Below are 22,425 nucleotides of genomic sequence, written 5' to 3'. Positions count from 1 at the left end.
CTTTAACTCGACGAAACAGCGAAATCAGCTATTAAAATGAGTGAAACCTAAAAGTGTCCAGTGAGTATTTCTGATAAAACAATCGATAAGCTTACTTCTTTAATTCTTACAATTAGAATGTAGTACAATCCCAAATTGTGACTGTGCCTGCAGCCCATTGACGGCAGAGACCGATCACCCTGACCTGAGAGCATGCGCGCACTGTTGACGCCTTTGTCCGTGAACCTGGGACTGATGATATGCAATGATGCCAGCCACGTGTTGACCTAAATCACAAATAAACGTTCGTCTGCCGACCAGCCTTGACCCAATCTATAGAGAGTGGATAGACAATGTTCTAGACAACGTGATGACGATATTTTGATCCACGGTCACGTTGTTCTAGTATCACAGCCGTTTAGGGAGCGTTCAGTTATTACGGCCGGGAATGGGCCGGCAAAATCCGGAGGGGGGGGGGGGGGGCACGGTCACCTTTCATTTGAAAACTGAAAGGGGGGGGGTGTCATGTATTTTTCAAACAGCACAGGAAGGTAACTAGATTATTATAATATCCATCCCATCAAAAAGCAGTTTCAGTGTTCAAAAATATTAAAAAATGATTTCTCTGCATGATTTCATTCTCTGAAGTCATTTCACTGTAATATGAATAAAATTATATGTATTATCTGTCACATGAACATCTTGCCTTCCAAACTCTATATATATATGCTTGTCTTCTTGTAAGTGGTCTCGCTGAAGGCGATGAACAATTCCTATCAGCCTTTGGCTGAGGTAAGGCGATAAAGGTTAGGGCTATATGTTTAACTTAACCTGGCATGCATTGCAAGGTTTCCCTTCTGCTGTCGCATTGCACTACTGTTCATGTCTTAGCATTTTCATGAAAGAGATGTACAAAACTTACCTAGATATATAAACACAAAGGCTGGAATATAAATAAAAAGTGTCAATGACTTGGGTTTTGATGTCAATTAGCAATAAGGAAGAAATAATAATAATAATATAATTTAATAATTTATTGTTTAAAGACCACTACACACCTTGTCTCACTGGTCTATACATTACAGAAAATTACTGGAAGAACTAAAATAAACGCAGAAAATACAAAATAACTCACAGAGGAAAGAGTGTAATCAAAAACAATCGATAAAATCAAGCAAGCTAAAATCTAGACTACAGGATCCCATCTAAAAACAACAAAGAAAGTATTTAAAAAATTTCACTAAAAATGATAAAAAATAAATAAACTATAAAACATACATGTACAAATTATATTCCAGTCAACAGTAGCATTGATGAACAATAATAGTTTTAAGAGACTTCTTAAAAAAAGCGAATTTCTTTATCATCCGAAGTTCGGGCGGCAAACTATTCCACAGTTTAGGGGCATACACGCTAAAAGCTCTGACACCATATGTTCTAGAAAGTTGTTTCCCGTGATCTTTGACAGAAAAGGGATTCAATCTTACACCGACACTCCTTCTGGTATTATGTACTGGGCTATCAATTGTTACTAGTTCTGATAAGTAATTTGGAACCAATTCATCTTGATGGACAATTTTATAAACCAAACAAAGAATTTTAAAACGGATTCGTTCTTCTACTGGAAGCCAATGTAACTCCTCGAGTATAGATGTCATATCAATGTGACGGCCCATACATAAACTTAAATTAAAAATATGTATATATAAGCTTACTATGCAGTACACTATCCTCAGCCTTCAGGTAGCATTATGGTATTGTGGCCAGAGTATTCCTCTAGGGAACATGACATTGATCAAGCATACCGAAGCTCACTTTGCTTCTAGACCTGTAAATTGGCTATTTGACCCCTTCATGACCTTATATCTTGGCATTTTTTGTGACATGAGGGAATTCCCAAAGCAACATTTTCCTCTGAAAAAATGCATCCATGTGAAAATGCACAATTTCCCTTAGAAGTGAGGCCAGGTGAAAATGTGGTTGAATGTTACTGAGTTTTCAATCAACCTGGTAGACGTATATCAACAGAAATACCAGGGTGTACGGTCCAAGAAGGGGGTCTCAGAAATGGCCATGTAGCTTTTGGTTCGATGAGAAGTACACGATATGTACAGTATATCTACAAGAACTGAACAAATACTAGACTTGCTCCGGCCAAGTCTGTGGGTATATAAATATCAAAACAGAAAAGCAGACTGTCATGTTAGAAGTATAGGCTGTGAATGGGGTGAACAATGGCCACAACCAGCCAGTAACTGTTGCCGAGAAAACAGCGACTGGGGGCCAATCTGAACAAATACTTAATTCGGCATACTCTGTCAACCAAAGGGAACAATTTAAAGAGACAAACGAAAAGCAGTTACCTGTGATGTACTCAGGAGAGGACAGAAAAACATGGAAACTGAGAGAAAATCATAATTTATTTGGAAACTGTTCAAAATACAGATAGTGACAGTGACATGTCAGACTCAGAGCTTTTTGACAAGGAAGGGGATGATGATGTTGTAATCTATGAAATTGGCAGCAGCACAAATGATGAAGAACTTTTTGAACCTTCCGAGACACAGTATACTGTGCATACAATTTCTTGAAGAAGAGCAGGTCTTGGAAACAATTAATCTCTTTTTCCATTGATGTTCTATTACAATTGTCTCTTTGCACCGGTAGTGGCCAGTGTTATCATTCAAAATTGGATCAATACTTTTTCAAGCAATGGGAGGGAAATCATGACATTTTTGTCATCTTGAAAGGGGAGGGTCATCAATTTGGGGGAGGGGCAATGGGTTGGAGTTCACTTATTTAGACTGATACAAAGGAAGACTTTACCGGACAACCCCCGGCCATACTAACTGAACGTTCCCTTAACTAATACATTTTGTAGTTTGTCTAAATCCTAGTCTCGAAGGGATATGATGCCATGGAGCTCATAGCAGTCAGAGTCTGGTTACTAAAACAAAGAATCTTAATATTTTAAAGTCGGGGTCTGGCTGCCTCCCCACCTGCTGCTCACCATTAAGCTAATGTGCGTGTGTGTTTCCATGATTTCATCTTCCTTTGACTTTCCAAGATTCCACAATCACTTGAAATACCTAGTATACTTACAAGCCTGTGTATATGTATAGCGTCCAGTGTTATTGTTGTCAACAGAATTTTAGTCAGGAATACAATTTATTCGCCGGCAAAGTTGATTGCATTTGTACACGATACAATGTGATCGTATTTAAAAGTTTAAAAGCTGTATTTCAACGTATTTTGGAGAAACAAGGAGAATATGTACATGTTCACTGGCACTCAAACAATGAAAATTAAATTAAAGTAAATCTCATAATTCTTCAAAAATTTATGGACTGCTTCGGTTTTATATGTAAAATAGAATACGCAGAGCGACTACGCAGACTTAAGACAGATTTTATATATATCTGGGTGACAGATATTTTATTGACTTGTGAGCGTCATAAAGGAAAACTACAGACATGTCAACATCCTGGACGACGGGTAAATAGTGTGACTGAACAGCTGGCTTAAGGACCTCTTGGGCTTCTCTGTCTAAAATTCGTATATTTGCATCAACTCAAGAATGTTTTTCCGTTGTACTATATACGTGCAAAAGAAGAAATCTACCAGTGAATGATCGTGTCGGATAGCACGCAGTCATTGAGGTCACGAATAGGCCATCAACAAACGTGCTCTCTCTCTCTCTCTCTCTCTCTCTCTCTCTCTCTCTCTCTCTCTCTCTCTCTCTCTCTCTCTCTCTCTCTCTCATATCTTGTATCGATGGTTTGTCTTATGTCCGAAAGATAGACGTGTCAGTCGACAGGACAGTAACAGCAGTGAACTATTTTCATGTAGCATTTCAAGTTGTTCTTTTTGCAGAATGTGATTATCCCGTGGACATGTGCTGTCTTTTCGAAAGATTGTCAGGAAGAGTTGAACAAACCTGATTATTTCTTCTGCGAATCTAAGCATAACTGTTGCTGACTAGTATTAATCTAATAAACTCAGTGCTTCTTAAATCTATAAAAATGATTTAAAGTCCCTATTTAAGCTCATAAGAGTTGACCTCACCTTTCAACAATTTCGCCAGCAAGTTGTGCAAAGTCCAAAATTGATGAACTCGTCTACAAAGAATATTACAACACAATACTTCTTGAAAATGACAATCTACGCGGAGGCTATCCTTTTCGAGTTGAAAAATTCGAACAACAGTGAACAGAAGGTCTGTGCCTCATCAATTTGGATTATGTTAATTCAACAATTTTGTTGTGATAATCAGGGACCGTCCAATACCTACACGAATGCAATGGCATTTGCGTATGAAATATCACGTCAATTAGGCCTAAATGCTCACGAATTGAAAATTCCAGCACGGAATCGGAAATTGGAAATGCCGTTCACAATTCTGAACGTATTGGTATATATTTTGAGTATAACTTTCAATTGATATACCGGGTTTACATGAAGTCGATACAAATCATCGTCGTAAACTAGGGACCATGACAACAGCTCCACGTTTTGCACTCAAGTTCATGGTCAAGGAACGGATATCAGTTTTGGTTCTCCTGGAATAGTAGAAGACGAAAAGTGATCATTATGATGTGCTGACAAATTTAAACCTGCACTGTTTTACAAACGGACAGATTTTTGCTATTGAAGGTTACAACTTTCTCTTTTGGTGCGATTTTGGTACCCCGGTCCTTATACTGAACATTTTCAAATCCCTCATATATGCCATCGATTCATCCTAAACATAGACAGGAGCGGGCTAACTGTAAAAAATATTCCAAATAGATGCCTTTGAAAACAAAATCCAGCCAGGATGGCAGAAAAAAGATTGCAGGCGGACAGGTAGTAAAAAATTACGTGCAGACGGTTGCTTTTAGTCCTTTCATTTTTTGCGCACCCTTTGGGATTGAAGATCCTCATAATGTAAATCTCTTTTATTTTCGGCGTACCCTTCGCTCACACATTTTCACAGCACCTGATTTCATTTCATTACATTCATATTGCATCAATGCTTTGTTATGATGAATGTCTTACCTATCACCATGGCTGTTTAACATGCACCCATTTTTTATTTAACATTAAGAAGTATTATTTAGCTTTAGCTTTTCTGTCATAGTTTCTCATCCTTACTCCCGAAAACCTCTGGAATACTCAATTGAGCTTGTCAACATAGCCCGCACCGGATATCCGATGTCCATTGTAGTATATCACAATCACGTGCAAGGCTTATCATAACATATCAAAAACTATAAGTTGTACCATAGACCGTGGAGCTCCAGGGTTATACATAAAGGGACCGGGTTCCCGCATCCACCTCTAACATTGAATATTTCCGGAATCCCGCTTTTTCAATTTCCAGAAACTTTTAAGCACAAATTTGCAATGCAAACATATTTCCCTCTATTGCATTGTCAACAGAGACGAGTAAATAGCCCAACAGGAAAAGCCTTATTTGACGCTGAAGCTTAGATTAGAACACTTTTTCGGCACTCCTGGTTAAAGGCCCGATAGCTGTATCTTTTCGCATTATTTTTGTGATTTTACTTCCAAACTAAAACAAGTTCATGGGAATGTATTCATTGAGGGGTGTTTATACAGGTAGAATAAACTGTCCACTGGGGCTACATGTGCAATTTTGAGCAAGATAAGTAATAAATGTTTGCCCAAACATAAGATGGCGCCCTCATGCAAATAAAGCAAAAAGACAGTACGCAGTGCATAAGGTTATGCATTGGAATCTTCACTGAAACTACAGAGTAGTCCAAAATATAATGCATAGTGCTGAATGTTCTCCACTGTGACAGTGTATGCTATGTTTTCTTAATATTATCAATTTTTGAAAGTGGCGGGAAATCAAAATAACGGTTAAAATTTAAAATTGCTTGTCAAACTTTTCAGTGGTAAAAGACTATATCCTTTAAATTTGTAGAAATTAAAGAAAACCTGAGAAAAAAGAAAGCCCTTTTCAGGTCCATAAATTTCAAGAGTTACATCTACAGGGGCTTTAATGCCAAAATTTCAACACGCATCTTTTATATATGCTACAGATGTGCTTGGGTCAATGTAGCCTAGACCCTATCCTTCGATTCGCTTTCGGCCTTCCACACGAAGAATATGGAGTGGGCGAAGGCCAAAATCTCCGAAGGCAAAAATACTCCGTCTTGGGATTGGGCTAGGGTCAATGGGATTTCTCATGTTTCAAAACTTTATGTGATCACGGTGATAGAGGGACCGTGATGTGGTAAGCTTAGATTGTTCATATTCAGTGTCTGGCTATCATTTTGGAATGCAGCTTCTACATGTATTTGGAAATTAAAGCGCAGTGGTCGTCGCGCTGCGCATGCTCTTGAGGCCCCCCCCCCCCTGATGTCAACATATCCAAGAATGCCGCACTATACGTTACGGGTTGCTTATAATGTTTGCGATATTGCCACTGGTTAAAATGGCGGCTGATCTGTCACAAGCATAACAACTTACCAAATATTGTAATTACACGCTGGATTGAGATCACATTTGATCATGATTTTCTTGAATCAGTTGAATGGGGCTCGGCTACTATTATCGCTCGAGCCATGGAGCTAAACACTTACCTGTACGCGTATATATGACAACAGACTATCAATGACCGGGCTCTAGTCTACGACATCGCTAGCAAGGACGAGAGTTTTCATTTCAAGAGGCCCAACAGGAGTACAATTGACAAAAACGCAAGCTACAGAAATCTACAGCTGGCAGAGCAATGCCCGCTGCAGCAAAAGGCATCTGTTCCGACGTCCGTGTCAAGAGAACCAGGTATATGGCGCTCTACACTCGGCTGTGGAGAATCCAACTCCACTACGAGGTTTACCCCGTTTGGGGATGCAAACGAGAATTCCGAGCACAGGTATCAAGTCAAGCGAAGAACCTTTCATAGGTCTTCTTGCTTTGTTGGGGCACAGTCCCTCTATCCAGGATAGAGGGACTGTGGTTAGGGGTATCTCATTTGAAAAGGGATTCAGACCTACTCGGCAATCAGGAGGTACAACAACGAAGTTTCCGTAGCACCGGTAGGCCAACACTAGCTAGCCGTTGGATCACTGCCATGACCGTGCACAGGATCTCTCAATACGTCCCTGTGTGTAGCCGTGCGATTTTCCCGCCAAATGCCGCGAAAACCCGCTCATTTTGTCTATTGTTTCCTGTCATTTGATTATTTCTTGCCACGTATCACTAGAAGAAGTTAGAAATGGTGATCAACAGTGGGTCGTGGGCCAAGTCGTCGCGGGGCCGGTAGGTTGTGGGACCGGATTCTCTTATATCCGTGTACGTCAACGCGGTGACCGTCTCCCTTATCGAAGCAATAGGATCTCCCGTGTCCTGCACTGGCTTGCCGATTATGCTCTTGAGTGTAATTTTTGTGTTAGGCGTTGTGCTTGTTGCTAGTCTACATATATAAACAATGTTGATCATTTTAGTGATGTATTTTTACTGTGCTGTACATAGCGTTGTGTACAACCAGCGTGACCGCGCGCGATCAAACCCATTTGTTCACTGTGACTGCGTGCAGTAAACTCAGCGACATAATGTGCCGAGTGTAGTGTCTCAATGTTCGTAGCCTTACATGAGTTTATAAATAGAAATACACCACTGAAGTTCGTTTCCGATCTTAATATTTTACTATTGTATGATGTTGAGTCTTACAAAGGCGTTAACAAAGTGGGGGACCGCTCCCATCTCACTCAGATGGAAGTTGAGAAGATTTATGTTTACAAAAAATTATGTTTATCAACAAAATATTCGCGCACGCGCTGCGCGACGACCACTGCGCTTTAAGGGGAGAACCAGTGTTCAATGTCATTTTCAAAAAGTTTTATCGAGTGCAAAATAAACTGAAACTCCTCTCAGATTGCACCATTAAACACATCAGTTTCTCAAAATTTCCAATACCAGAGGGGGAACCCCCCTCTCGTGCTCTCCCCCTTGGGATGTTCTAGGAGTTTCACTTATTAAAAAAAATTAAAAACACTCTCAGATTGCACCAGACTGTACCATTGCACACATCAATATCTTAAAAATTTCGGAGTTTCAGCCGTTAATAATCACATCTTCCTTATATACAACGCATTACAAACTTGCTGACCAATTAAAAAAATTGCACTGCCACTCCATTTGGAAAAAAAAAGATGCAAGTCTGACAGTAGAAAAAAAAAATTGCTGTCACTTTGACAGGAAATAAAATGCTCCCATACCCACTTCCTCCATATCCCCCCCCCCCAAAAAAAAAAAAAATCAAATGGTTCTCCCCTAACGGATGTACTTATCCTGGGATTTTATGGGTTGGTTAACATTGCGATCAGTCAGAGCATGAAGAAAAGGAGAGGAACTGATAGAGAAAACAGTGAGAAAAACTCAATATTATTAATAACGTCTGGGCCGCCTGTGACGTAGGCTACTTCCAAGTTGCGTATCTGCACACGTCTATGGTGCGCCTAAGCGCAGAGGAAATTTTAGAAGACAGGCGACCGTGGTAACACGTACGCTTTATACACCATAGGCGCAACATATTATGGTTTCCAGGGGCATGTACACAATATTGGCGATGCCAGTTCTCCAAATCGTCTATAAAAATGTCACAGTGTGCATATCTCCAATGACCTTGAAAGAAACATGTTTATTTCGTAATTGGACTTGGTGATTTCGTGCCCTTCGACTGATGATTACGTATCATGCGTTCAAGGGGTGATTGAGCTGTGCAGCGTAGAATGAATATGTAAATGTGACATTTTTTGACCCACAATGCTCTAGTTTAGCTGAACTGATCACAAGCCCGGAAAACAGACGCTAGACGTCCGAACTCTACAAGCTCTGCTAACGGGGTCACCTTCGCCGGAGTAGTAAGTTATTCTTAACTAGGAAAAAATTGTCTCCGCAGCGCAGACGCATCAGCTGCAGTTGGCCGACACATCTTGACAATAGAAAGAGTAAAAATGACCGAGGTCCAGCAAAGACGTGAAGACGAGGGTAGTGCTGGCAGACAGGAATCAACTCCGTCCATCCCCATAACAGGTGATATATATGCTAGTTTTATATACTCTATTATTAATTTTGTGAACACAGTTTGTCCAGCTTTGAATTTTTTCTTCAATATAGCGTGCATCTAAGCCCACATTTATCAGACTGAAAAAAAAATAATTGGCTGCATGATATTGATCACAGATCAGTTCTGAACAATGTGCAAAATTATTTTACAGCAATGTGCATTTATGACTGTGTATCGTTTGTTATTGTACTGGTAAGGCTGACATGTCGAATCACAAAATAAGCCCGATTGATCATGCGGCGGGTGGATTGTGCTGAAAACCCAAATCTAAAACCAAAACCACAAATCGATAATCGACTCCTTTTTATACATAAACGTCGAGCCACCATTGTTTTTTTGAAAGAAAGTCAATTAAACAAAAGGTAGAATTTCATATATACGACTTGTACTATTAGTTCCCAGGAATTAGCAAGAAAGTCATGTCGAAAGTTCAATACAGCTTAACAGGCTTTCCAAAAAATTTATTCTTGAAGCCTGTTTTTTGCACCTCTGACTAGCTCCGTGCACAGACAAAGCATTGTCACAACGATCGCCGGAAATCACACACGTTGATGACCGCGATGTTGTCGGCATCAACGACTCCATCCACACAATACTACTGTGTCAATGGCCTATCGATCGGCTGCTAAAAGTGTGTCTGACAAGTCAAAATTAGCACGTCAATGACGGTAAACATGTCAGAAACCACCACTACAGCTATGGACCCACTCTCAAGCGGTTGCCTACACCATGCATGTAATTTTATACATCCATGCATGCCTACACTTAATGCATACTCTATTGTCCCTACTACTGTACATATGTAATGGCCCTCACACTGTCTGTCGCACTTGATCCACATTTGAAACAAACATTTTTGGTTTTATATTAAAATGCAAACTCAATATCATTTGGAATATAAACAGGAAAGTTTATCGTCAATAAGCGTACGAGAAGCAACTGTCTATGGAGATATGCATCTGTGGTTTAGTTAACGGTAGGTAGATGAGGTAACTCATGCTCAGATCATGTAGGTAGCTACCTCCATGCTCCGATCATGTCTCGGGAACACCATTATTATGGATCGAAGGTTTCGTGAGCTGCAGTCAATAGGGTCGACCACGGAACTTCTGATAATAGGGGCCTAGATAGTACCGGTATCACCACCCCACAATTTCACTCAATACCCCGACTTTAATGCGTGTTCGCTCGTCATCCCCCTCAGTGCGAGACCGCTATGCCCTAAAATGGTCTCCTTTATATGGTTCTACCGTCCCTTCTATCCTGCCGCCATTTCCCCATGGACACGCTCTTCAAGGAGGCCCCTTCCATAGTGTACGCCTTCAAGTGTACGCCACCAAGGTCATTAACCCCCTGTATATGCTATTAATACTAGTGTTAGCTCGTTAGGCCTACGTCCGAAAGTTTAACATGATGCATTGCACGTAGCCCAGTCACGTAGCTAGCAAACAAATATTGTTAATCGTGAACCATTTTACATTTCGCTTCATTTAGGCTAAAAGTTGTCATATCGATACTAGTGTACAAAATTGCCGAGCTAAAGAAAGAATGTTAACAAAACGCCATCTGCAAAATAGGCCAGTGGGCGCATGGCATGATGCAACACCAAGATTTATCGATCTAACTGAACGCCCACCGAGATGATATCTACCGGGATGTCTACTCGCCACACAAACACAACAGTTCAATCAAATAGGCATAGGCCTACTCCTTAGAGTTTGAGGGCTTTAAGAAGAGGGCCTTATAAAGGGTTTGTGGTTTATCAGCCATCAACAAATGTTATTCGAGGTAAAATTAAAATTGCTTCCCCCCCCCCAAAAGGGTTCAGTTTAATAGCCCTCTATCACACGTTACAGTTCACTAACGCACTGCGCTTTTCCAATTAATAAAATATACGGCGTATTAAAATCATGATCAGGCCTACTACAAATGTATGTGCAGTTTATATTTCCTTATTGACTGTCCATAATTTCACTCATCAGCTGGGAAATACTAAAAGGGAAATATAGTTTTATGATATTGTCGTCGTCTGCTGGTCTACGATTCAGGAGAGTCTTGTTAACCTTGAATACTTCTCAGTGTGTATAAAGGTTATCTCGTGATGTTAGTGGTCAATGGATAAGGGGCCCCTACGTGTAATTTGTGAGTGAGCCAGGGGGTCAGGCAACCAATTCATCCAGCGTTCAATATGGCGAGCGAAAATGACAGGGCCGTGTTGAACAGCATTTTCAACCCTCATCTACCACTCGGGAGCGATGAAGTACCAGACATCGACGAATGCGATGCGGCAGAAGGTGCGTTTATTTGTTGGAGTGCTTCGAACTGAGTGGCTTTTCCATGATTTGCTGAAGAATTTCGCGAAGCCGTGTTTGTTTTTATGGTAGAACCTGAAGTGCGTGCATAAAACTACATTTCACACTTAGACCCCTCGCGAGGCCTCGCCGCGCCAGCTGTTTTGTTTGTATTTTGTCATGGTAGTTTGTGATCGAGGGAGTGTTGTACAGCCCCATGGTAATTTAGCGTATCCCTTTAATTTTACAGCAGTCGGGGTGTTATGGTGTGCTAAAATGAGGACTAATACCATGGATCCTGTATGATAATCAAAGGATTTTAGTGCCTGTAAAACTCAATAGTTATATCATGGAGGTAGCTGCTACCTCCATTGTTATATGTACGTACGATTATAGCATGGAGGTAGGAAGAGACTTTCTACCTCCATGATCATAGTATACGTAGTCTGGTTGCTCGGCTTTTCTCTCGCACTGTAGAAACTTAGGGCCATTGCGTTCATCAGTTCACCTATGGCCCAAGATCTACGCAACAGTAACACTACAGTATGCTGAGGCATATTCGTTCTGTTTTATCAGTTTTGATATTTATATGCACACAGACTTGGAGAAAGCCTACTGTACTCCACGGAGCTAGAAAGGGACCCTTTCTAGCTCCGTGTCACGGTGTGTACATCGAGTGGTCACCACATCTTCCCCATTTGCTGTCTGATCTGCACCATGTTGCAGTCCGTAGTCACGTGACCAGATCACCTTTGACCTTCTGTTGACGTGATTTTTAAAGCACAACAAGTCATATTCTCATAATAATCACTCAATTTGGTGTCAACAACATAAATCAATCGTTCTCAAGTACACTAGGTGAAAAAAAGGAAATTTTAAGTCGTTGCTTGTTTGCTGTACAAATTTGAAAAAAAAAAGAAAGTTCATTTTACTTCAAGCCGTCATTTCCAATTATTCAGGATGGTTATGAAGATCACAATAGATAAACTATGATTGAAGATGTACATGTTGTTTTGCAATGAGGTCTCACCATACTTTATTCATTTCAATTGTTGATATCAATCAGCTGTCTGAGCTATGTACCTTATTTTTTGAAACTCTCACAAAAGTGGAAAGCTTAGTGATTTTTTTGTGGTCTATTGATCACAGTCGCCCAGTGGTTGACAAGCTATAGAGTCAATGAATAGCCTATGTTATCAGTAACTGTCACAGGTCCAATCACCTTTTGACCTTTATTCTATTTTCAGCTCCCACTTGATAAAATACATGTACATACCCTCTATCATATTATGCTGTGTAATGGGGATGGGGAAGTATGAGTTTACCCCATAGCCCTATTGTCTGTGGATTTGTTTTATTTTAGAAGATCATTGTATTCAGCTGGCTTAAAAGGGATACAGTCATCGGAACTGCGCTCAAAGGTCGTATGGGATCCATACGACCAATGTAAACACTGTATCCAAGGTACGATGGTGATTGATGAAAGTTAAAACAAGTCTGTCATAATCTACATCGTATCATTTAAACGTTGCAACTATAATGATGAGGTGCATCCAGATATCTTGCACGAAATACATCGTTTGTAAGAAAGAAACTTGAAAAGGCGCAGTTCCGACGATGGTTTCTTTTAAATCAGCTGTCAGATTTTAATGTAAGGTATGACTGATGAGGCTTCAACAACGATGCGGTAATAGGACCATGGGATTGAAAAGCATTCCTTGTAAGAGAGGCACTCTACAGGATATTAAATATAATTTTAAAAGATATTATTTAATTAATTTACGACAGGTGAAGATGAAACATCAGAGGTTGTGAAGGAAGCCAAAAGACTTGAAATCCTTGGTGTGAGGGCAGCAGAAGGTGGAGATATCAATACAGCCATGGAGTATTTCAGCCAAGCCATCGACGTTGCACCAGACAGAGCATCAGGGTATAATAATAGAGCACAGGCACTCAGGTTGAAAGGTGATGTTCAAGGTAAGAGAATCAGTGAGATGAACGAGTGTGTACATCATCAGCATTAAGGGGCCATGGATAATCAAAACATGCTCACGGTAAACGTAACTAAGTGTGTTTGGCCTCAACCACCCGTCCCCTAAACGAAAGTTTGAAAGTGAAAAAATCCAACCAAGCCTCATTCTGTATCAGCGTATTCACAATCGGTAATTATGTCACTATGAAATCATGCATACGCAACCAAATATCCTTTCTCTCAAATTAGTTCCAATGATGTTAAAATAATATTTGAATGAAACAATCGGACAACCTAGTTAAAATTAATATTAGGTACTATATTTGAAATCACCTTTAGTCACGTTGACAATCAATAAATAACTTTTACCAATATTTTGTGTTCACAAAATCCAAGATTGACTTTGTCGGTAGAGGGATCTATGGCAGTCACCGTCACCGATATATGATATCCCATATTCAAGACTGTTCAGTAACACTTTGTTTTTTTGTCTGACAACAAAAAAATGTTACTGAACACAAAAGTCCTTAATATATTTTGAATCCCCTCAAAGTTTTGCTTCTTCAAGTGTGTAGAAGTTCAGTTTTTGACAAATCTTTCTCTCAAGGAATAAATATTTATCATGGAATCAGTTTTTCAAAGCCCTTGAATTTTAAAGACTTCTAGAAAGTCCTTATTAACCCTTTTTCCTGCTGGGCTCGTTGCACTCCTGAAAGTTAAATTTAGTCCTGGAAATTCCTGGAAAATCAGCCACCCATGATATTCTGAAATCATGTGATGATTTGTCATGATATCATAATCTAAAAATGAGGCGTAGTAAACATGACATCAAAAAATTGTATTTTAGAACTCAAAAATCCTTCAAAATTACTGAAGAAAGTCCCTGTATTTTCGCTACTTCATGTGTGACCTAAAAACATGAGTCTGTTCAGTAGCCAGATTAAACCTTTAGGCTTTGTAAAGCAAACAATCCACTTCTATGTTGCAACGTTTTTGTGTGAATTTTCTGTGTTGGATGTAAGTCACACTTTACTTAGCTGTTTGTGATTCACTAATGAATTCAAATAATTGCGTTTTCCTAGCAAGTTGAAGTCATCATAGCGAAACGTAAATTTCCATGTTTTTTTGTACAGTACTTCATATGACAAAGGACAAAAACTTGATATATGGTTTTGACACAGCAGGTCTAGACATTTGCATGATGTACTTAGGTTCAGTGTCCTTTTTTAGGTCACTTGCATAGGGACAGTGCCCTTTTGTAGGTCATTCAAGGACAAACAATTCATTCAACAGAAATACTGAACAGTGGAAACCAAAATTTTAAGATTTCTAATAACAAAGCTGGTCACTTTCTGAAAGTTTTAGAAGCTGGTACTGTAATAAAACAATCAAGTTCCACAGTATATGTCTGACAGTTACAGAATGTGACGCGCACAGTGACCTAGAAACATGTCATTATGCAAATGAGCCAAGTTCATCAACAGTTCACTAGGACGTGAACTTTTAACATAGTAACAGGGAAAGAATTTCAAAGCCGACAAGTAGGTTGTGTATTTGTCCGCCATGGAGAAGTGATGTGGAAGACAAGAGTTATGAGACTCAGAGCAGTAATTTGTTAATTTTTGGTGAAATGAAAAAAAATTTAAGTCAACCCTTATCGTGCCAAGTTCATGTGTCACTATCAGGTCAGGTGTAGATACTGTAATTTTACTGACCTTAACTTGCCATGACCTACATGCTAAATAAGCAAAAATACATGTACACTTTTGCTAAATAGGTCATTTTACTGACTTGGCAGATGACAGGCCTGGTTTGAAAGGGTTATAAAGTACAGTGCATTGGTGATCATTATTCAAACTGGTATGGAAATTTATGATAATTGTTTGTGTTTTCTGTCTCAGCACACATGTCACCAAGCCTCAGAGTATTAATCACAGCTGGGACATGGTACACAGACTTTCCCAATGAAGAAACAGACATAATTTTACATATAAGTAAATTGTAATTACATGGAATTGTTCAGCAATTAGGAAACAAGACGAAAAATCAAACAGAAATGGCAAATTGTCCATGAAATGAAATACACTATAAATATAATTCATGTACAATTGGATAAAAACAGTGCCAAAGATCTGTGATTTGTGTAAGTAAATATGCGACAGTGTCACTGACAAATACTGTATGTGCTGCAATATGCTGTCCTCAAGTTGGAATAAAATTGAGTTTCACATCAAATTAAAAGATAAAATGCACAGCATGGAGTGTATATAAATCTTCTCAGGACAAGGACATGAAATACGTTGAAGGCCAAACCTGTGTGCATATGTCTCCTTCAAGTGAATGTACAAACAAGTTGTTTTTCACTCTTCTTTGGCATCTACCGACATTCTGCTACTTGATGAGGGTTCCATAATCTGTTTATCGCATTCCAAGGATGCTATAAGATTACTGTGTATACAACACAGTTTTTTTTCTCCAAGATTGGGCCTTGCAAGTATTGTATTGCCCAGCATATGCAACAATTTTGCAGAGAATACCCTTAATAAATACTGCACTACAAATTTACTGCAAATTTGCTTGCAATACACAATTTGCAGTAGTGTAGTAGAACTGTAACAGCAAGTATTTTGCTTGGCATCTAAAGTCATATTTACAGTAAACTAGAACATTGCTGAAACCGAGATTGAACATGTTTTTTTATTCCACAAATACATCATCTTAAATATTCTTATTTTTCATGTTGTCTTAAAAGAGCTCCAAGAATTACCTGGTAATATGATGTACACCGTAATACAAGAAACACACTTGCCAAGTAATAGCAGACAATCTCCAAAATGTATCGGGACTCTTATAAGTGCCATTTCTGTTAAACAATCCACGCTTCCAGTGTAGAGAGTCACAGCAAGTATAGCATTGATACAGTAACCATTTATGCTGCATGAATCATTATATGGCAGAAAATTGGAATTGTGTGGTAAACAGAGTGCTAAAAAGAGATTATATGACTGTTATGTGTTCAATTATGTAAACTGATGCAACAATTGAGGTATTGTGCGCCTTGTAAGTGAAAGACTTAAACTTTTGCTCAAATTTTCCTTAAGGAATATTTAAACCATTTTCTTTCAAAGTCAAGAATAAAAATCTGGCTTACCTTGCAAATTTTTGGACTAGAGAAAAAAATTAACCACGTTTTACCGATATTTGAAATTCAAAATGGCCGTCATTCCTGTGTTAACTCCATGGAGAAAAATATAATTTTCTATATTCGTAAAACTAACACAGTTAAAGGTTTTCTTACGCCAAGAGCTTTAAAATGAATCGTCACAAGTGGTAGATGGGAAAAAAAATGGTAAAACTTTGAGAGTCTAAATATCTGTCCTTGAGGTGCATTCTACCGTAATTCGTTGTTTCTTGAATTTGATTGTACAAAACATGTACATTTACTATACTTTGTGCTAATTTTTGTCTCCATTGTGTGACGATCTGGTTATTGGCCAGTCCCAAGTCAATTTCTGTCTTTTTCTTCCCCTTTACAGGTGCACTGACTGACTTGAATAAAGCCATTGAACTCAGCCAAGCCAAAGGGAAAGCTGCTTGCCAAGCATTTACACAGAGGGGCCTTATACGACGTCTTGAAGGACAGAACGAGCTTGCTCTAGAGGACTTTAAGAAAGCAGCAGATCTTGGCAGTGCTTTTGCCAAGTCACAAGTAGTACAGATGAATCCCTATGCAGCAATGTGTAATAAAATGCTGGCAGAGGTGATGACGAAATTGAAGAACGGTGAATCTGTTGAGTAAGGATTCCCATCGCTTTCACAAAGGAGAACAGTATTTTTTCAAGCCAAGTGTACGAGAGAGATTTGAACTTGATAAGATATGGATATCATGCAAATCATTGGCTGTAAGACTTGTACAAAAACAATAATATATCCAGGCATACGTGTGTGTTCAGAGATATCGTTCAATCATATTGCCAGTATCTGGTAAAAAAATTCTGTAATGAGTTGCACTGATTAATTTACAAATTTGATTTTATTTCTGTTGTCCTGTAATGAGTTGCACTGATTAATTGACAAATTTGATTTTATTTCTGTTGTCCAAGCCATAGGGAAGGCAATTTTCCAAAGTATCAGTGTTACCGTTAGCATACATTACTTTGTCTACAGTGTGGATTTTGTGTTGAGTTAATTGCTGGCATAAGGTTTCCCACTGCGTATAAACATGGTACAGTGTCATATAAAATGGTTCTGCAGTTGTGATAGGTTTAAATCCTGCACAGAGTAAAAAAAGAATTATTGCTTTGTAGGGTCTCGGCATAGAAAGGCATGTTGAGGTTGAATGTACATCATCATAAAGTACTAAAGGCAAGAATGTGGGTAAATTGATAACATGAATTTTGCCAGTTTGCAGGGTACTGAAATAGTACAAGTCACGTAATCATGTCCGGGTTTGTATTGCATTTCATACAGCTGCAAATGATTGTAATATATCAAGATCAATGGAGTATAAATCACAATGAAAGTGTTTCTGGTTTCTTCTCTGGTTTCTCCGTCAGAATTCATGCTTCAGTATTATAAACATAATCACTACCTCTGTTTTGTGTTTCCCTCATTGTTGACTGCAAATTTATAAAGTGACAAAGGCTGATAGGCTGAATATCTTTATTGTCATATATTCAAGGGTGAATGGAAAAATAAGATGAAAGCAGCAGATCTCTTTCAGGATTAAACCATGTCCTGATAGAAACAAGTCATCGTTGATGACACAGTCCCCACTTGTTAATGGGTGCTTTGATTACAGGTCCTCAGAGAGGATAGAGTCCTCTTCATTAGGTCTGTGATAAAAATACTTTTGAATAAATTCGCTTGATACATGTCTGAGTTGTAGTTCAGGAGATGAAAAAATCGTAATAAAATGGCCACATGGTGGCCATATTGGATCGAATCACAAAACAAATCAATGTGCATATGTATGACATAGATCAATGTCCTTGTACCAAGTTTGAATAAAATTGGTTGAGATATGCCTGAGTTATGGCTCTGTACATGAAAAAATCGTAACAAAATGGCCGCATGGCGGCCATATTGGATCGTATCACAAAACAAATTGATGTGTATGGCTATGACATTGGTCAATGTCCTTGTACCAACTTTGAATAAAATCTGTAGAAACATGCCTGAGTTATGACTCTGTACATGAAAAAATCGTAATAAAATGGCCGCCTGCTGGCGGCCATATTGGATCGTATCACAAAACAAATTGATGTGCATATGTATGACATAGGTCAATGTCCTTGTACCAATTTTGAATGAAATTGGTTGAGATATGCCTGAGTTATGGCTCTGTACATGAAACAATCGTAACAAAATGGCCGCCATGCGGCCATATTGGATCGTATCACAAAACAAATTGATGTGCATAGCTATGACATTGGTCAATGTCCTTGTACCAACTTTGAATAAAATCTGTAGAAACATGCCTGAGTTATGGCTCTGTACATGAAAAAATCGTAATAAAATGGCCGCCTGGCGGCCATATTGGATCGTATCACAAAACAAATTGACGTGCATATGTATGTCAATGTCCTTGTACCAATTTTGAATGAAATTGGTTGAGATATGCCTGAGTTATGGCTCTGTACATGAAACAATCGTAAAAAAATGGCTGCCTGGCGACCATATTGGATCGTATCACAAAACAAATTGATGTGCATAACTATGACATTGGTCAATATCCTTGTACCAACTTTGAATAAAATCTGTAGAAACATGCCTGAGTTATGGCTCTGTACATGAAAAAATCGTAATAAAATGGCCGCCTGGCAGCCATATTGGATCGTATCACAAAACAAATTGATGTGCATATGTATGACATGGGTCAATGTCCTTGTACCAATTTGAATGAAATTGGTTGAGATATGCCTGAGTTATGGCTCTGTACATGAAAAAATTGTAACAAAATGGCTGCACGGTGGCCATATTGGATCGTATCACAAAAAGAATCGACGTGCATATCTATGACACTGGTCAATGTCCTTGTACCAACTTTGAATAAAATCAGTTGAAACATGCCTGAATTATGGGTCTGTACATGAAAAAATCGTAATAAAATGGCCGCCTGGCAGCCATATTGGATCGTATCACAAAACAAATTGACGTGCATCTGTATGACATATGAAGTAATCCTTGTACCAAGTTTGAATGAAATCGCTTCAGGCATCTCTGAGATATCTGCGTGAACGGACGGACGGACGGACGGACGCACGTACACACGCACGGACATGACCAAACCTATAAGTCCCCCCGGACGGTGTCCGTGGGGACTAATAAGTCTGACATGTTCATTTAGGACAGATTTTTCAAGCAAAATCATGTCGTAGAAGGGAATTTTATCATATTTTGTGGGTGCAAACCAATGAAGAATACTTACACATCAAAAACGGGTTCAGCTGTATGCTATTATCATCCAAATGTCATAGCAAGTTTTTGGGACATGTAGACACAAAGATAGCTTTTTATTTCTGTGAATGTACAGGCATTGTCATTATGAAGTCAGTTTATAGAAAATGCTGTGGTTCATCTATGTTTTGAAAATCATTTCAACAAGTTCCTGGCAGCAACATTTATTAGAATTCTTCATCTTTCAAGAAATGAAAGATTAGAAGGTTCTCAAAGTACTGGCTTGCCAGCTGGTTAAATTAATTATACAGAACTGGAAATCAATTAAACCTGCCACAATGGGTTCTTTTTGAGAGTTGTAAAGTTTTCCCTTTTTTATTTTTTGTTTTAAATCCATCCATGGAGATAATTTTATGAGTTTATGAGCATGTGGAAGTATAGATATTAATTGAAAATTATGTCAAATTTCTTGTTCTGTGAAAACCAAAGGGACCTTCAGTACAGTGAAAACAAAACTTTATTTCATTTGGTGTGTTGATGGCGTTATCACACATAGCATTTCATAACTGCTGAAAAATATTTCTCTCCAAAAGAGTGTGTGTGCTAAATGTACTGGTACACATTTAATTTTATGGTGTGTGTTATTTTACTACTGTTGCATATTTAATCTTCTGTTGATCACACTGAAATACCCTTGTACCATTATCAAAAGGATATACTCCTTGACCATGAAAAATTAATGACAGTTAAATTGGATTTGCATAAACCTTTAGTATTGTTCAGCCATTGTTATGTCACAGACGCTTGTCTGTACAGCTATAGTCACAGACAACCCCTGAAAAACAATGACAGTATCTGCATAACAATAGAACATGACTATTTTTATGTCAATGACCCTATTGTTATTTTAGCATGGATGACTCATCAGAATAACATGGTAACATGTTTCACTGCCCCTGAGCCAGTGAGTGCTAAAACTCACAAACCCAAGTTTTAAATCACACCAAGAATCGCTAAAAATTCCTGTGTATCTGCCCCTATATCTTTACCTGTGATATTGTAACATTTTCTGCATCAGAGAGGGTCTTCTTGGGTCAGTAACAATGGCGTCTGTGATGGCTTTTACCATGTATTGTGTTGTGTTGTTGTGTTTTACCTTTCAACAGTATTGCAATGTTCAATAATGTCTTCAATGGGATTTTGCTGCATGGCTTGTAATCAGTCTATTTTTTTCAATTTCTTCATCTAAGTAGAAATTTGAATTCTTGCTCATTTAAGTGCAAGACCCCTAAGCGCAACAATAATAATGAATATGAAATCAAGATTTTTCTCTATCCCGAAACATAGACCTTAGAAACAGACCTATGGTCCTTGCTGAAATATAACTAAACATTTTCCTTGGAACAGGAACCTTCATCTTTGCAAACATATTTGCTGCTCTGAAAAATAACTCAGTAGCTACCTTTTGTTTGTAAGCAACTTTTATGCTGCAGTCACATATATTTTAATCAAAACGTTTGTTGTGGTTTTAGTTTCAGAAATGTTTTGGGTTGAAAATCTTCTTTGATAGAGTACACTGCTTCAGTCGATAGAACCAGCATAGCTCATGTCAAGTGTAACTTGCATAGCACCACCAAGTGGTGTTAAGAGGCTGGTCACATATTCAGTTTAAATACTTTTCTTTAGGGTCAGGAACTCTGTTCATACTGAGCAACTTGTACACGCTCTCAATGAGTTCGTATAGTTTTTTTTGTGTGTCCTGCATTAAACAAGACTTTTAAAAAATGGTATTTCACGTTCGCTAATGTGTATTATTTCAAGGAAAACTTTCAGGGACAAAGTTTGTAAACGGTGGAAATATACCTTCAATTGTGTATTATTTGTGAAGTCAGTGAGATTTGTCAGAAGCTGCATGAATACTGAGAGAGAGAGAGAGAGAGAGAGAGAGAGAGAGAGAGCGGTCAACAAACTATACACCAAATCTGCTGATGGACACAGAAGATAAATGAGAGTATTGGTATAATTTCTAGTACCTACCTATATTGGTGTTATAAGGCAATGGCCACTATCATGAACTGCAAATTCAAATACAAATTCATAAGTAAAGCAGTGTTTCATTTGCCACCAGGTTTTTACTATTTTAGTGAATTGCCAACGTAACACTAGTTCATACTGGATATGTACAGTGTTCAATCAATACCAAAATTACTACTTTCTATTTTACTTTTTTAAATTCAATTTCATAATTCAATACTGTTGAGTCAATAGCTGAGAGAAATGATTTCTCTGGACTTTGTGTATTACTGTTCTATATTCAATTTATAACTAGAGTATCTTTTTGCATTCTAGCTTACATTCCACAACTCAACCTGCTTCTTCATCACTTCAGTTTCACAATTCAACATTATATTTCACAGTTCAACATTATTATTTGCCATTTTATTCTTCTAAATTTCATTTTACAATTTATCATAAATTTTCATTTTGCTTTCTGAAATACCATGTTACACTGTAGACAGTAGACGCCAGAAGAATTCAATCTAAAAGTGTCATGGGTTCTGAAAAGTCAACCCTACATGATAGAGGTGGTTCTTACATGAAGAATTCCAATTCTACCAGATTCCAATCCTCCAAGATTGAATATAGAATAGTAATACAGAAAGTCCAGAGACATGTTGAGTTGTAAAATTGAATTAAGAATG

The 22,425-nt window shown here is 38.4% G+C and overlaps 1 protein-coding gene across 2 annotated transcripts; it reads left to right on the top strand.

Moving 5' to 3' along the window:
• Positions 1–8,761: 8,761 nt before the first annotated feature.
• On the top strand, positions 8,762–21,513 carry LOC139136671 (tetratricopeptide repeat protein 36 homolog). Of its 2 annotated transcripts, none has more exons than XM_070704453.1 (3): positions 8,762–9,027; positions 13,141–13,329; positions 16,861–21,513. In XM_070704453.1, the coding sequence occupies exons 1-3, from the start codon at positions 8,949–8,951 to the stop codon at positions 17,121–17,123; spliced, it is 531 nt and encodes a 176-aa protein (XP_070560554.1). In that variant the 5' UTR covers positions 8,762–8,948; the 3' UTR covers positions 17,124–21,513. The 2 variants fall into 2 exon arrangements, with proteins under 2 accessions (XP_070560554.1, XP_070560553.1); XM_070704452.1 differs by lacking the exon at positions 8,762–9,027 and adding an exon at positions 11,200–11,355.
• The last annotated feature ends 912 nt before the right edge of the window (positions 21,514–22,425 follow it).

Source organism: Ptychodera flava, chromosome 7 (assembly GCF_041260155.1).
Source record: "Ptychodera flava strain L36383 chromosome 7, AS_Pfla_20210202, whole genome shotgun sequence".
NCBI classification, from domain to species: domain Eukaryota; kingdom Metazoa; phylum Hemichordata; class Enteropneusta; family Ptychoderidae; genus Ptychodera; species Ptychodera flava.
This window is presented reverse-complemented; position numbering and strand designations above follow the sequence as displayed.

Coding starts and splice junctions, on each gene's coding strand:
- LOC139136671 (XM_070704452.1), top strand. CDS start 11,250: ATGGCGAGCGAAAATGACAGGGCCGTGTTGAACAGCATTTTCAACCCT. Junction 11,356..13,140: donor CGAATGCGATGCGGCAGAAG/GTGCGTTTATTT, acceptor AATTTACGACAG/GTGAAGATGAAACATCAGAG. Junction 13,330..16,860: donor GTTGAAAGGTGATGTTCAAG/GTAAGAGAATCA, acceptor TCCCCTTTACAG/GTGCACTGACTGACTTGAAT.